Genomic DNA, 16,882 nt, shown 5'->3' on the forward strand with positions numbered 1-16,882 from the left:
TTTCCAACGCAGCATGTGACTATTGTGTTTAAATCAGTCTCTCCGGAATCTTTACTGTGTTTATCACTCGTTTCCACTCGTCTATTCATCACTCGCTCATCTCCTTCAAACATCATCTTTACAAGATTATTAGGACACAGAGACACATCTGTTAGAGAGGGGGCAAGAGGAATGAAGGGAAAGAGAAATGAAGGGAAAAAGGAGAGGAAAAGAAGCAGAGATGTGAAAGAGAAATAAAAATGGGAATAAAAAAAGAAAGCATGATTAGTGAAAGAGGAGTGGGTCACATTCTCTTCTTTTTTTAATAAATCTGTTTCTTTCAGGAAAGAAGTGCAGAATGATGAACAGATTGAGAACAGATGGAGATACGGGTTACTGTTCCAATGGTCACGCCCACTTCATTAGCATATCATGTTTATGCAAATTTATGCAGATCATTTATTATATACAGTTACATTATTCTTTTCATAGTTACATACCTTGGCTAATTGTGTGTGTGTGTGTGTGTGTGTGTGTGTGTGTGTGTGTGTGTGTGTGTGTGTGTAGGTGTCTGAGGTCGTGCCATGTCGGGGAGTGTGTGCAGTGTATCAGTGGGTTACAGAGTCCTGGTCCTTCTGCTCCATCAACACTGTGGATGAAGGGAGCACATGTGGAGAGGGAGTGCAGAGCCGCAAGATCCGGTACACACACACACACACACACACACACACACATGTATGTTTAGATGTACACACACTGATACTAATACACTGTCCCAGTATTTATTCACACACATGAACACACATAAAATATATGTTCAGATTTACATACATATTAACACATGCAAGCATACACTCACACACACACACACACACACACACATACTCACTCACACAAAACACACACAATGCCTAGTGCTCACACTTAAAGTCCAGATTTACACACACACAAAATTATTTACACTCTATACCTTCCACAAGATCCACAAGATGTAAACACAGTTATACACAAAGTACAGACAATTAACACACACACACACACACACACACACACACACACACACACACACACACACACACACACACACACACACACACACACAGTGAGTGTGGAGTAAACACAGTTATACACAAAGTACAGGCAATTAACACACACACACACACACACACAGTGAGTGTGGAGTAAACACACAGTGATACACAAAGTACAAGCAATTAACACACACACACACACACACACACACACACACACACACAGCATGGTGTGAACACAGTTATACACAAAGTACAGACTATTAACACACACACACACACACAGACAGCATGGGGTAAACACACAGTTATACACAAAGTACAGGCAATTAACACACACACACACATACACACACACACACACACACACACACACACACATACTCACTCACACAAAACACACACAATGCCTAGTGCTCACACTTAAAGTCCAGATTTACACACACACAAAATTATTTACACTCTATACCTTCCACAAGATCCACAAGATGTAAACACAGTTATACACAAAGTACAGACAATTAACACACACACACACACACACACACACACACACACACACACACACACACACACACACACACACACACACACACACACAGTGAGTGTGGAGTAAACACAGTTATACACAAAGTACAGGCAATTAACACACACACACACACACACACAGAGAGAGTGGAGTAAACACACAGTGATACACAAAGTACAAGCAATTAACACACACACACACACACACACACACACACACACACACAGCATGGTGTGAACACAGTTATACACAAAGTACAGACTATTAACACACACACACACACACAGACAGCATGGGGTAAACACACAGTTATACACAAAGTACAGGCAATTAACACACACACACACATACACACACACACACACACACACACACACAGTGTGGTGTGAACACAGTTATACACAAAGTACAGACACTTCACTTCACACACACACACACACACACACACACACACACAGACAGCATGGGGTAAACACACAGTTATACACAAAGTACAGACACTTCACACACACACACACACACACACACACACAGACACAGCATGGTGTGAACACAGTTATACAAAGTACAGACAATTAACACACACACACACACACACACACACACACACACACACACAGAGGTGTAAACACAGTTATTATGCTGAGTCATGCAGTCATGTCCTCTATAATTACAGTTAACACGTCTTCACATCATGACAGAATTACTGTAATTAAACACCACATCTCTGAAAGAGGTCCATCTTCTCCGAGATGTTTCTATGGCAACACACACACACACACACACACACACACACACACAAGGAACAATTAGTGCTTTGGTAGCTAGGAGTTAGCTTAATGATGACAGATCTTTAATTTAGAGTTTGTTGGATGAAAAGATGAATATTAGCATTTACTGTATCTGCAAACGTCTGTCTTCTGTTGTTTGGTTTATCTGTCTGTCTGTCTGTCTGTCTGTCTGTCTGTCTGTCTTTGTAGCATAACTGCTACAATGTGTATGGCATAAATGAACTTCTCTCTATAATAACACAGAAAGTTACACAGACAGACGGACTGATTGGCAGATAAAAAGATAGAAAAAACAGAACGAAAAAACAGAACGAAAAAACAGAACGGAAAAACAGAACGAATAAACTAAAACAAATACAAATTAGTGTATACAAGTGTATAGTTCTGTATAGGAATCTGTTTCAGCACAGTGTATTAATGCAGACTGTCAAACAGGCACTCGTGAAAAATGAACACACACAACTGAAAGCTCGCTACACACACACATACACACACACACACACACACACACACACACACACACCAAAGTCCAATTTCCTCCTCAATGCTTTAGTTCTGTCTGTTATTTTCCTCTCTTCATTTAGTGTACACTGTGCTGACTCAGACAATAAGGATAAAAGAGAAATGAAATACAGCATCCGCACCAGCACCACCACCACCACCACCACCGCACTGGTCCACATTCACACCCACACACTAATAACCTCCTCCCTCCCTCTCTCTCTCTCTCTCTCTCTCTCTCTGTAGGTGTGTATTGCATGGGGATGGGGTTAATGAGAGTCACAGTGTTAATGACTCTCTCTGTGATCAGGATGATGTTCCTGCTCAGGCTCGCACCTGCACCCTGCCGTGTCCCGATGACTGCGTGATGTCGCCCTGGAGTCACTGGAGCTCGTGTCCCATGGTAAAAACCCCCGTCCTCTTAGGACACCATGACGATGGAAAATGGAGAACATGGGGGTTGAGATGAAAGAAAGGTGCTTTAAAATATTCATTTGCAGTTTGCTCAAAGGGCCCCAAAGTGGCAGCTTAGCAATGCCAGGGCTTGAACCCCCAACCTTCCAATCAGTACCCCAGAGCCTTAACCACTGACCTCCCACCTCCCAATCTGGAGCTAAGGTATAGTAACTATGGGGTATAGGTTAGAAACATAACCTTCTTTCTTTCTATCTTTCTTTCTTTCTTTTACTGAAGATAGATTCTAGACTGAAACTAGATCAGAATCAGAAAAAGCTTTCAGTTGCACATTTTTAATGTAAAAAGGAAATAAAAAAAGAACAAAAGTTATTTCACATTTTTTATAAAGAAAATAAATAAAGAGTTTTATTGCACAGAAAAAGATTTTAAAATTGGTATTGCACATATTTATATTTTATTGCACAATGGGGAGTGTTCCAGTGTTCATGAGCTAGATGCCTGGGGGAAGAAACTTTTCCTGTGCCTGCTGTCCTGGTGCTCAGTGCTCTGTTGCATCGGCCAGACGGCAAAAGTTCAAAAAACATCTGGCTTGGATGTGAGGGATCCAGAGTGATTTTCTGAGGCCCTTTTCTCACTCTGTATGTGTACAGTTCCTGTAGAGTGGCCAGGGGAGCATCAATAATCCTTTCAGCTGTTTGAACCGTCCTCTGTAGTCTTCTGATATCTGCTTGTGTAGCTGAGACCAAACCAGACAGTTATTGAAGTGCACAGGACAGACTCCATGATGGCTGACTAGAGCAGCTCCTATGGCAGGTTTAACTTCCTCAGCTGAAGAAAGATCTTCCTCTGTTGGAGGTTTTTAACAATGGAGTCGAATGATGTTCCCACTTTAGGCCCTGAGAGATGGTGGTGCCCAGGAACCTGAATGACTCCACTGCTGCCACAGTGCTGTTCATGGTGGTGAGTGGGGGGAGAGCAGGGATGTTTCTCCTGAAATCCACAATCATCTCCACATTTTTGAGTGCGTTGAGCTCTAGGTTGTTATGACTGCACCAGACAGCCAGCTGCTGAACCGCGCTTCTGTATGCAGACTCAACACAATTGTTAATGAGGCTGATGATTTTAGTGTCATCTGCAAACTTCAGGAGCTTGACAGAGGGTCTGTAGAGGTGCAGTGGTTGGTGAACAGGGAGAAGAGCAGTGGGGAGAGAACACATCCCTGGGGGGGCACCAGTGCTGATAGTATGGCTGGTGTTTCCCCAGTCTCAAAACAGAGATCTGGATCAGTTTGGTCTGGAGGAGTGTTGGGATGATGTTGCTGAAGGCCGAACTGAAGTCCACTAACAGGATCCTCATATAAGTCCCCGGTTTGTCCAGATGTTGCAGGATGAAGGGCAGTCCCATGTTCACTACATCATCCACAGACCTGTTTGCTCACTAAGCAAATTGCAGGGGTCCAGCAAGGGTCCAATGATGTCCTTCAAATAAGCCAACACCAGTCTCTCAAATGACTTCATGACCACAGATGTTAGGGAAATTGGTCTGTAGTTGTTAAGTCCAGTGACTTTAGTTTTTTTTGGGATGGGGATCATGGTGGAATGTTTAAAGCAGGCAGGCACGTCACACAGTTCCAGTGACCTGTTAAAGATCTGTGAAAAGATGGACACCAGCTGGTCTGCACAGGTTCTTAGACAGGCTGGTGAAACTCTGCCTGGTCCTGGTGCTTCCTTCTTTTTTGTTTCCTGATCTGAAGTACAGGAGGGGGAGAGGAGAGGGAGAGGGTGAGGAGGGGCTGCTGGAGGTGTTGATTGTTTAGCAGTGAGATGGTCAGAACAAACGAGAGGTGTGAGACAAAGAGTTTCAAAACTACAGCGAAACTCATTCAGATCATCAACCAGTTGTTGATTCCTACAGAGCTGGAGGATGTGATGTTCTCAGGCCTTTCCACACTGAAGCAAAGTTGCTGGCTGAGAACTGATTTTCCAGTTTTTTAGAGTTGCTCCTCTTCACCACTCTAATGTCCTTTCTCAGGTGTGTAATAACTGCTCTGTTTCATTGGTCCATGTTTTTATGGTCCTTACTACAGGCTTAGCAGATTGAAGTTGTTGCCTGTATGTAGGGAGGAGATGAACTAGGCGGTGGTCCTAAAGCAGCTCTGTGGATGAAGCGATATGAATCCTTTATCGTGGTGTAGCAGTGGTCCAACATGTTTTTGTCTCTGTAGAATATGCTGTTTGAATTTTGAGAGTTCTCATTTAAGGTTTGCTTTATTGAAATCCCCGAGAATGATTACAGCAGATTCCAGGTGTTGGTGCTCAGTGTCTGCGATCCGAACGGCCAGCTGTTGCACACTAGTGGAGGAAAATAAACACTGAGCAGAATGAAAGAGGAAAAACTCCTGTGACGAGTAGAAAGTCTTACAGGTGATGAAGAGCGCTTCTAGATCAGGACATCACAACTTCTTCAATGCTGTTACATCTGTGCACCACCTTTCATTGATGTAGAAGCATGTTCCACTGCCTCGCCATTTCCACACTGATTCAGTGTCCCGAGCTGCTCTGAACAGCTGGAAGCCTGGCAGATGTACCACGCTGTCTGGAATGGAGTCATTGAGACAGGGTTCAGTGACACACAGAGCAGCACAGTTAAAAAAGGATTTGACCCAGAGAGCAGGAGAAGTTTGTCTATATATAGAGAGGAAATTCACCAGGTGGACACTAGGCAGCGCAGGTCTAAAGTCGTACTGTCGTAGTCTGACCAACACGCCGACTCGGTTCCCACCATACGCGTCCTAAAGCTCTTAAAGCGCAGCGCTGCTCCGCCAAATACATGTCCAGCAAAACAGCCGAATAGACAAAAATCCTCAAAACCTTATCATGAGAGATTGCAATTAAAAGGAATTTCTTTCTTTCTTTCTTTCTTTCTTTCTTTCTTTCTTTCTTTCTTTCTTTTTTTCCTACTTTCTTTCTTTCTTTCTTTCTTTCTTTCTTTCTTTCTTTCTTTCTTTCTTTCTTTCTTTCTTTCTTATTAGAGATTGAAATTGAAGGGATTTCCTGTTTTCTTTCTTTCTTTCTTTCTTTCTTTCTTTCTTTCTTTCTTTCTTTCTTTCTTATTTGAGATTGGAATTGAAGGAATTTCTTCTTTCTTTCTTTCTTTCTTTCTTTCTTTCTTTCTTTCTTTCTTTCTTTCTTTCTTTCTTTCTTTCTTTATTTCTTTCTCATTAGAGATTGGAATTGAATGGATTTCCTGTTTTCTTTCTTTCTTTCTTTCTTTCTTTCTTTCTTTCTTTCTTTCTTTCTTTCTTTCTTTCTTTCTTTCTTATTAGAGATTGGAATTGAAGGAATTTCTTCTTTCTTTCTTTCTTTCTTTCTTTCTTTCTTTCTTTCTTTCTTTCTTTCTTTCTTTCTTTCTTTCTTTTATTCTTTCTTTCTTTCTGTCTTTCTCATTAGAGATGGTATTAGACTACAGTTAGTTGATTGGACTGGAGGAGTTTTTGCACCAGTTCTACAGTGAACAATGAGATCTCTTTCTGCTGTGTATTATTTTTCTCCACAACAGATTGTATTTCAGTTTTTATGCACAGAAGTAGTTTTCACCACTAATTAGCCTTTTTCCGAACACACTGACACTTTACACTGAGCAGCTGGGACACGGTGAAGATCTTCCTCGGTTCGTGTCTCATCACCATCCATTTGCATTTTGTCCTCACCGCATGCAAGTTTCTCCGAGCGCAACGTTAATTAGAATTACAAATGCTTCATTGCTGCTGGAGATTCATTAGAATTTTGATTTGGGTCGGTTTGAGAATCGCTGCTGGGGAAATAAGGAAGGAGCGCATCACCGTCTACAAGTCAGAGATATAAATAAAGGCAAAGAACCTTCTCAGAAATAATAATCTGAAGAAGAACATAAAGAAACATAAAGTCTGGTATGAATAGGAAGGACATTGCTGAGAGGTATCTTGGTTTCTCGTACACAATAACACATTGCACATACCTCAGGAGTTGTTTCGGGAGTGGGCGGGGCTGAACGCTTCCAGAAAGAATATATTTGAGTTTGTTTTCTAACTCTAACTGGCCTTTTTCTCCGCCACAACAGTGTGAAGAACGTTATCTAACAGATGACGAAGGTTTGTGTGTGCTCTTTGTGCAGTCTTGTGATGCGAACTCTGTGAGGACGAGGACGAGACAGATGCTCCGCCCCCCCAGCGCCCACGCCACCTGCCCCGGGAGAAATGAGACGGAGCCGTGCGCCTTTAACGCCAACTGTTTCAACTACCAGTACAACGTCTCTGGTAAATCAAGCCCTCCGATACGCACAAAAAAAAAAAGGCAATCGAAGCATTTTGTGATCCTAATTAGACAAATGGAGGCGTATCAGGAGAGATGTGAAGCCTTGAAGAAGAGAGAGAACGTGTCAGTGATCTGAAAAAAAGAAAACACTAAAATGATAGAGAATGCTTTTAAAATCTCAATAGCGCTGATTTTACTGACCATCATGTTAAGTGCTTTTTTTTTTAATAGGTGCACTTCTGTGTTTTAATTGATTTCTACCGAGTTTACGCTTCACTTAAGCGCAGATAAAAATGCAGCAGGACGGAGTGAGCGTTTTTACAGTCCATCTCACAGCCACGCTGGATTTATACACCAGGTTTAAATTGAAGCTTGCGTGTGAAAAGCTTGCAGAGTGAACTGCGCTTCCGTAGCAGCTAAAATAACGAAGCGACGTACTGAGCGGCGCAGACAACGCAGGATAGCAAACGACAGCGCCCTCAAATGGCTAGTAATCTGGTTTGTCCTGAAATATTGAATGATCTACTTTGGATGATCTAGCGTGGCTCGTGATCCGTTTTACCAGAAACACGACTAGCGCTAAAACAACCAGTAACGTCCTCCAGCCCGACATGTCTGACCATCTACTCTTGTTATTATAAAAGGTCTCAAGTAAACATGTGTCCTAGTTATCTTTTGTGGCATTAATTGACCAGTGATCCATTGTGTTTTCAAATATTTTGTAGTCCAAAACTTGTAATACACAAATGGCTGCTTTTTCTTTTCTTTACACCACACACAATTGTGATCCACTACATGTTTAAATGGTCAGTGATCTACTTTTCCTTTAAATTGCTAGTGATCAACTTTTCCTTTAAATTGCCAGTGATCTACTTTTCCTTTAAATTGCCAGTGATCTACTTTTCCTTTAAATTGCTAGTGATCTACCTTTCCTTCAAATTGCCAGTGATCTACTTCTCCTTTTAAATTGCTAGTGATCTACTTTTCCTTTTTAATTGCTAGTGATCAACTTTTCCTTTAAATGCCCAGTGATCTACTTTTTATTTGAATGACTAGTGATCTACTTTTCCTATAAATGGCCAGTGATCTTCTATGCCTTTAAATGGCTAGTGATCTATTAAAGTCAAAAAGTATAGTAATCTATTGTGCTCTAAAACAACTTGTAATCCACATTGGCTGCTATTCTTTGTTAGATAACACCTCCACTGTGCCGTTTAATGGTGGCTGGTGATCCACTATTCATTTAAATGGCTAGTGATCTTCTTGACTTCAAATTTCTACTGAGCCACTATAGCAGAAATGTAAAGTAAATGACTGTGCTCTAAAACAGCTTGTAATCCACAAATGGCTGCTATTCTTCTATGTTTTATGAAAACACTGTCATGTTGCTGTTAAATGGCTGTTGAATGGAGTGATCTCCTATGCCTTGAATTGGCTAGTGATCCACTACGCTTTTAATTGGCTTGTGATCTACTACAGACAAAATGGATTGTAATCTAATGTGCTCTAAAACAGCTTGCAATCCACAGTGGCGGCTTTTTTTCTCTGTTAGAAAACTCCTCCATTGTGCAGTTTAATGCAAGTTAGCTTGGACTTTAATTGGTTGGTGATCTATTTTTCCTTTAAATGGTTAGTGATCTTTTATGTTTAAAATGTTTAGTAATTTAATGTGCCCCAAAGCTGCTTGTAATCCAGCATGTCCAACAAATGGCTACTCTCCTCTTTTATAAAACACCTTCACAGTGCCCTTACATGGGCAGTGATCGACTACACCGTTAAATGGCTAGTGATCTACTTTCCCATTAAATCTCTAGTGATCTACTTTTCCTTTAAATGCTTAGTGATCTACTACAGTCGAAATGTATAGTAATCAAATGTGCTCTAATATAGCTTCCACAAATGGCTGCTATTCTTCTCTGTAGTTATGCGTCATTCATGAGTCGTTTGGGAGCCTTTAATGTGACTCAGAAGAACGAGTCGTCTCACAGATTGATTCGTTCATTTTTACAGGACGTGCACACAAAATCTCTATAGGTCTCGAAATCTTATGGGTCCTCTGGTCCGAATCATTCCTTCTTTTATCACGTGACCTCTAGATTCTAATAAATCTCCCCCGAAACACAACAAGCCATAAACAGTGCACTGATGAGCGACAGCTTCTCCGTCTGCTTTCCCAGATGCCCTACATGCATGTGCAGAAATCATATCCACACTCGTATCAATCCTACAGACCATTAGCGCGCCATGGAGAAGGAATGTGTGAGGCTGTGATGTCATAAAGTTCAGAGCGGCCTTTTAATCTTCACATCTTAACGTTTAAAGCGTTTGGTAATGCATCATGGGACGAGAGGTGAAGCACGCAAAACAGACATGGAACAAAGGCCGATGTGTTATAGCAAACTGTGTGTGTGTGTGTGTGTGTGTGTGTGTGTGTGTGTGTGTGTGTGTGTGCGCGCGCCAAGTTGCATAAATCTCTGCTTGCATATTGCCATCTGTGTGTCTCACTAGCATATGTGTTTGTATAAGTGTGTGCTTGCGTCTGTGATTTTGTCTATCTACATACGTGTGTGTGTGTGTGTGTGTGTGTGAGAGAGAGAGAGAGAGAGAGAGAGAGAGAGAGAGAGAATGTATGTGTATATATGTTTTTTCTCTGTGTGTGCCTGTGTCTGTATATGTTTATAACATGTATAAATGAACATTGAGTGTAACATGTGTGTGTGTGTGTGTGTGTGTGTGTGTGTGTGTGTGTGTGTGTGTGTGTGTGTGTGTGTTCCAGGTTGGAGTAGCTGCATGCTAAGTGAGCATGCTGTGTGTGGTGAAGGGACCAGAATTCGGCTGCTTGATTGTATACGCAGTGACAGCAAACTGGTGGATCTGAGTGTGTGCGACGAGGTGAAAAAACAAACCATAAAACACACACACACACACACACACACACACACACACACACACATGCTTCACTATGTTGGTGTACATATAATACAATGTTTATTATGTAATCGCAGTAGTTTTTACAGTCTATATGCTTCAATACAGTTTGGAGCCGTAATAGTCAATCTGGCAACCTGAGTATTTTACACCTTTTTCATGTATAAAATGGGAAAAATTGTATTTTTGTAGTTATAATCAGCTACATTTCAAGGCATAAAAATGTGAGGGATTTACTCACTTTTGTAAGATACTGTAAATGAGTTCCTTTTTTCTGCCGAAGTCAGATACAATATATGTTTACATATTTGCTGATTTTAGGGTTAGGGTTAGGGTTAGGGTTAGAACCGAGCATTTGGGGTTTAATTAATGCAGATTTCTCTTTCAGTTGGCACTGTCTCAGCCCTGGACTCTAAGTGAAGCTTGCCGTGTGGATTGTCCCATCAGCTGCATGCTCTCGGAATGGACCCAGTGGACCGAGTGCTCACACAGCTGTGGAAACCAGGGTATGGATTTTAAAACACGTTTACATTTTAAAAACACTTTCTATTCTCCGAAGGTCCTGGTTTCCCAGGGTCTAGTATTTCAGATCCTGTGTTTACATTTACACTATTCGGCAGATGCCCATATCCAGAGCGACTTACAATTACAACTAAACACATTAAAGGCCTTTCCTAAGGGCCTGGTTTGGTGGTGCTGGGATTTGAACTCATAACATAACATAACCCAAAGTCCAATGCTTTAACCACTGAGCTACCACTTCCCAGGTCCTATGTTCCAAAGGTCCTTTTTTCAGGAACCTTATATTCTGACAGTCAAGTTCTCAGGTTCCTATAATCCTGGGTACCTATGTTCTGTTGTTACATATTCACAGACCCCTTAATTTTCCTGGATGTACGTTTCCAAGGGTCTAGATTTCTAAAACAAGGTTTTTTTTTTCAATTCCCATGATTCCTTGTTCCAGGGTTCTGTTTTCAAAAGTGAACCATGTTTCTAAGGGTTTGTGTTTCCAGGGTCCTCTATCCCATGGGTTGTATATTAGGGTTGTATATAGGGTCCTGTGTTTGCAAGGTCTGGTGTTTTCTGAAAGTTTTTAAGGAGCATGTTCTCTCAGGGTCCCTGAAACCCAGCATGTTTCCAAGGAGTCCTTTAGACTGTTGGAACCATAAACTCCAGGTTTCCTACACATTACACATGAAAGAACCTGGTGAAAGGGATCTTATGGTCATAGCTGGGACCATCAGGTCATCACAGGTCATGCGTCAAAACACCCTTAATGAGAAAATGAGAAGCTCCTACATATGTGTTCATATTTGAGAAACTTTGAGAAGTAACTCCAATGTGAACAGGATAATTAGAACCTGAGAGCATAGAAGCGTTTCCAGGAACACCGAGTCGAGCCCATTAACAAGAATCCAGCAAAAAAAAAAACCCTACTGTGATTTTCATGAGGAGAAGGAGGTGGACTAGACCTTCATTAAGAAGCATGACACACTGTGAGTGAGTGTGTTACGGCACGTAGAGGCGCCACCTGAGAGGAAAACCCACAAATGAGTAGAGGAACGAAAGCTCGGGGGAAAAGGCTCCGGTTTTAGGTTCTCACCTTTTATTAACCACCCAATTTAGAGAAACACCTGAGGAGAACTTCCTGGTTTTGCTGTCAATTTAACCTGCAGGGATGAATAGGGGTGGGGGGGTGGAGAGAACGAGAGAGAAAAAGGCAGACAAGTAAAAAAAACAGATATAATAGAGGACACATAGAGAGACAGATACAAAGACAAAGTGACCGAAAGAAAGAGAATAAGACTCATGAGGAGAGAGACAAAGAGGGTCAGACAGAGAGTGCGAGAGAGAGAGAGAGAGAAAGAGCGAGAGAGAGAGAGAGAGAGAGAGAGCGCTAATTAGACATACTAAAAAAGCTAAAAAAATAGACAGACAGACAGACAGACAGACAGACAGACAGACAGACAGACAGACAGACAGATAGATAGATAGATAGATAGATAGATAGATAGATAGATAGATAGATAGATAGATAGTTTTTTGTGTGTCTCTGCGTCTGTTTGTCTGTATGTCTACGAGTTTGTGTCTCTATGTCTGCATGTCTGTTTGTCTGTGTCGGTATGTCTGCTTGTCTATCTAATTGGTTTGTGCATCTGTATGTCTCTGCGTCTGTATGTCTGAGAGAGGCAGACATGTGTGCATGTTTGAGTCTGATTGTCTGTCTGTCTTTTTGTCTGTACATATGTCTTCATATCTGTGTGTATGTCTGTGCATCTGTGTGTCTGTACGTCTGCATCAGTACATTTCTGTGCCTGTCTGTGTGTCTGAACATCTGTCTGTCTGTGCTTTTGTGTGTGTGTGTTCAGATGTCTGTCTGGATGTCTGTGTGTCTGTGCATCTGTATGTCTGTGTGTCTGCGCTGTGAGATCTGTAGGGTTAGAGCTTCAGACTTGCAGCTGGCTAAAGATTAATGATGGTCAGTGAATATTTTTAATGAGTGAAGCGAGCAGCTGAAGCTCTTCTGCTCGTCCAACTCTCTGCCAATTAGAGTGTGTTCTTCAGTGTGAAGCATTAACACTCGGTAGTGAGGTGGAAACCCGAGCCAAACGAGTCCTCACTGACAGGGAATTAGCAACGACGCTAATGACGATGCTATTAGTAAAAAAGAAATATTTATTTTCTGTGACTGATGAATCATTCATTCTGGATCAGGAGAAGGCGAGGGGGGTGTCGGGGTGGGGTGGGGTGGGGTGGACGGGTGTTTGGGTAGAGGGCCAGGATCATTAACACATAATCCCCAACTATGATTTATAGCACAGTGTTAATAATGCAGAGGACTCGCTGAGTTGCATGCTAATGCTGCCGCGTTTCCTCGAGCGGAGAAAAACCCATTATCAAGAAAGAGAATTGTGCAGAGTCAGGAAAACTCACAACACAAGCTAAAAGTACAAACCAAAGCAAGAAAAGCAGAGAGACGTGTGAGGAAACGGTCCGTCTCATAAATAAACCTCTGTGTGTGGTGCTGGAAGAGTGAAACAATCAACAACACGATCTAATGAAGAAAAAACTGATGTAGTCTTTATCCCGTTATTGGTACACTGTATTTTTTTTATTTATGAAACTCCAGATTTAGCATGTTATAGCGGCTATAAACATTATTCCTTCATTTTTTTCTTTCCTTCAGAGAAACTACAAAGTGTCAAATCTTCAGTCCTGATTAAAAAATCTAAATAAAGCTGTTACAAAACACTGACATTGGAGGCTTATTCCATAAATGTCTAACAGATATCTTCTCACTGAGACCTCACATTACACCTTTATGCAAAATGGTATTTTATTCATTGACCTGAATTCTGCTGCTGGTACTGTGTAGATTGGACAGATCAGAAGCATGTAGTGCTGTAGTGACAGTGTATATATTGGACAGATGAGGTGTGTATATTAGACAGTGTATATATTGGACAGATGAAATGTGTGTAGATTAGACAGTGTATATATTGGAATGATTGATAGGGTGTATATTGGAAAGTGTGTAGATTGAACAGATTAGAAATGTGTAGATTGGATGGTGTGAATATTGTATGGATCAGAAGTACATTGGACAGTGTATATATTGGACAGATGAGATGTGTGTCGATTAGACAGTGTATATATTGGACAGATGAAGTGTGTGTAGATTAGACACTGTATATATTGGACAGATGAAATGTGTGTAGATTAGACAGTGTATATATTGGACAGATGAGATGTGTGTAGATTAGACAGTGTATATATTGGACAGATGAAATGTGTGTAGATTAGACACTGTATATATTGGAATGATTGGTAGGGTGTTTATTGGAAAGTGTGTAGATTGGATGGTGTATATATAGGGTGGATCAGAAGTGAGTAGATTAGACAGTGCATATATTGGAATGATTGATAGGGTGTGTATTGAAAAGTGTGTAGATTGGACGGTGTATATATAGGGTGTATCAGAAGTGGGTAGATTGGACAGTGTATATATTGGACAGATGAGGTGTGTAGATTAGACAGTGTATATATTGGAATGATTGGTATGGTGTATATTGGAAAGTGTGTAGATTGGGCAGATCAGAAATGTTTAGATTGGACAGTGTGTATATTGGGTGTATCAAAGGTGAGTAGATTGGACAGTGAATATATTGAACAGATGAGATGTGTGTAGATTAGACAGTGTATATATTGGAATGATGGGTAGGGTGTATATTGGAAAGTGTGTACTGTAGATTGGACAGTGAATATATTGGACAGATGAGATGTGTGTAGATTAGACAGTGTATATATTGGAATGATTGGTAGGGTGTATATTGGAAAGTGTGTACTGTAGATTGGACAGTGTGTATATTGGGTGGATCAAAAATGAGTAGATGTGAAGTGCCTTGGGTGGGCAAAGTTTATATTGGACAGAAGTATGTAGGTTGGACAGCATGTATATTAGTAAGACCAGAAGTATGTAGATTGGACACTGTGTAGATTGGACATATCAGGTCTAGGTTGGGCACTGTGGATATTAAATTGAAGTGTGTAAATTTGACAGAGGTGTGTAGATTGGACAGATAATACGTGTGTAGATCGGATATATCAGAAAGGTGCATATTGTCACGTATAACTTCCTTGATTATTCCTCCTGGGGAAATAAGCCATATCTGGTGCTTCCACAATGTTGGAGACACAGTTGTACAGGACGCTTTTAAATGCTGTAGCATGAAATTTTCCCTTCATTGATTCAGGAGACCCAAATCTGTTTAAACAAAGTGCACAAATTCAGCTCCATGAAGATCAGCTTTCCATGGGTTGGAAGATCTCCTTCTATGAAGTTTTAAACCAATTAGGATGAAGGTGAACCCTGTCTGCACCCCAGGCCTCCTCACTAACATCAATACATGACTTTACTAACACCATTGTGGCTCCAAAAAATCTAGTGGAACATCTTTCGAGAAGAATGTAGATTATTATAAAAGCTAATTGGCACTACTTGTGGAATGGGATGTTCAAGCTAATGGTCAGATGTTCGCAAACTTTTGTCCATAGAGTGTAAATCTGTGTTTATTTGTATGTTGTGGTTTTAGAGGAATAAAAAATTGTAAACTGTAACTTTTCCCATGCAGGTGTTACGAGCAGATCTCGACGTGTCCTCCAGGAAGCCCATGAAGAAGGACGCCCGTGCCCTTCACAGCTCTCGCAGACTAAACCGTGTCCTATCAGGCCTTGCTACAGCTGGCTGCTCGGAGACTGGTCATCCTGCTACGTAGAGGTAAACGTCTCTCGTCTCCCCTGAGGGTAATTGAAAATGTTTTTAGCGCGTCCTCGGACACATGCTTCTCTCTTTCGAGCCGCGGGTTAATTAGTTGTGCGTCTTCATCTGCAGTAAGCGCTCGATAAAAAAACCCACCCCATGCTGCTTCTTTCTTTCTTTCTTTCTTTCTTTCTTTCTTTCTTTCTTTCTTTCTTTCTTTCTTTTTTTCTTTCTTTTTCTTGGCCTTCACGCTTGACCCTTCCTGCCCCCGAGACAAAGCGAGCCGGGGGATAATTTTACCCTCCGCCCAGCCGTAGGCGCCATATTGGAGCGCTTTAATTGAATTTTGTAAAGGTGTGAGCCCACGCTTGGGCGAATAGCAGACCCTTGGTGACCTTGAGACGTGAGTGAACTTCAGATAACGTCCACGGTTTAAGGAGCAGTTCAGTCGAAAAGAAAAGAAAAACGTCCTCTGATTTCCATCTCCCATTCGTCAGCTTGCTTTCTCGCCCGGTTTAATTAAACGTCTGGGGTTTTCTGTCCTCGATCCTCTGAGTCATTACTGAGGTGGTTCTTTTAAAACTTTTGGATGACAAGCACATCACACTTTTAAAGTTTTCTGCTTTTAACATCTCGCCTCAAAAACACACATCCCTTCAGTGACTCTTTGGTTTTTCTGTCTAAAAAATGAGTGTTTTGAATCATGATTTTTTTCCACTCTAGCATTTTCGCCATGATGGCCATGAACAACTCGCATCCGATATGCAAATGACTTAGCGACAAGCAAACTTGCGGTTGCCTAGGTAACGTTGTATCTCAGTGCGCTTGATCCTGAAATCTCCCCCACGTCGGCCTTTAAAAGCTCGCTACATTTTACTCACGGCTGGAAAACGTGAAGTTTTTTCTGCCGCTCTCATTTGCATATTCATGAATATTCAAGGCTCTTGGGATTGTTGATGAGGAGTAAGTTGGGTAATTACGCTCCACTTTTCACATTGGGTTCATAAAACGAAATAACGCAGTTAGCATGCTTTTATTTTAAACGCTAATTATGTAAAATTGGTTTGTTTATAGAAGTTGATTTTTATATGATGTTAATAATTGTATATATATATATATATATATATATATATATATATATATATATAAGGTGA

At 41.2% G+C, this 16,882-nt stretch overlaps 1 protein-coding gene across 3 annotated transcripts in view; it reads left to right on the plus strand.

Moving 5' to 3' along the window:
* Positions 1-16,882, plus strand: part of thsd7ba (thrombospondin, type I, domain containing 7Ba) — a 266,155-nt gene that overhangs the window by 227,838 nt on the left and 21,435 nt on the right. For all 3 annotated transcript variants that reach the window (XM_046845273.1, XM_046845275.1, XM_046845274.1), the window contains 6 exons: positions 547-680; positions 3,078-3,234; positions 7,401-7,542; positions 10,317-10,432; positions 10,857-10,974; positions 15,601-15,746. In XM_046845273.1, coding sequence (XP_046701229.1) covers positions 547-680; positions 3,078-3,234; positions 7,401-7,542; positions 10,317-10,432; positions 10,857-10,974; positions 15,601-15,746 — 813 coding nt within the window. The remainder of the gene's footprint in view (positions 1-546; positions 681-3,077; positions 3,235-7,400; positions 7,543-10,316; positions 10,433-10,856; positions 10,975-15,600; positions 15,747-16,882) is intronic.

The sequence above is a fragment of the Silurus meridionalis genome, chromosome 3, assembly GCF_014805685.1.
Source record: "Silurus meridionalis isolate SWU-2019-XX chromosome 3, ASM1480568v1, whole genome shotgun sequence".
In the NCBI taxonomy this organism is placed as follows: Eukaryota; Metazoa; Chordata; class Actinopteri; order Siluriformes; family Siluridae; genus Silurus; species Silurus meridionalis.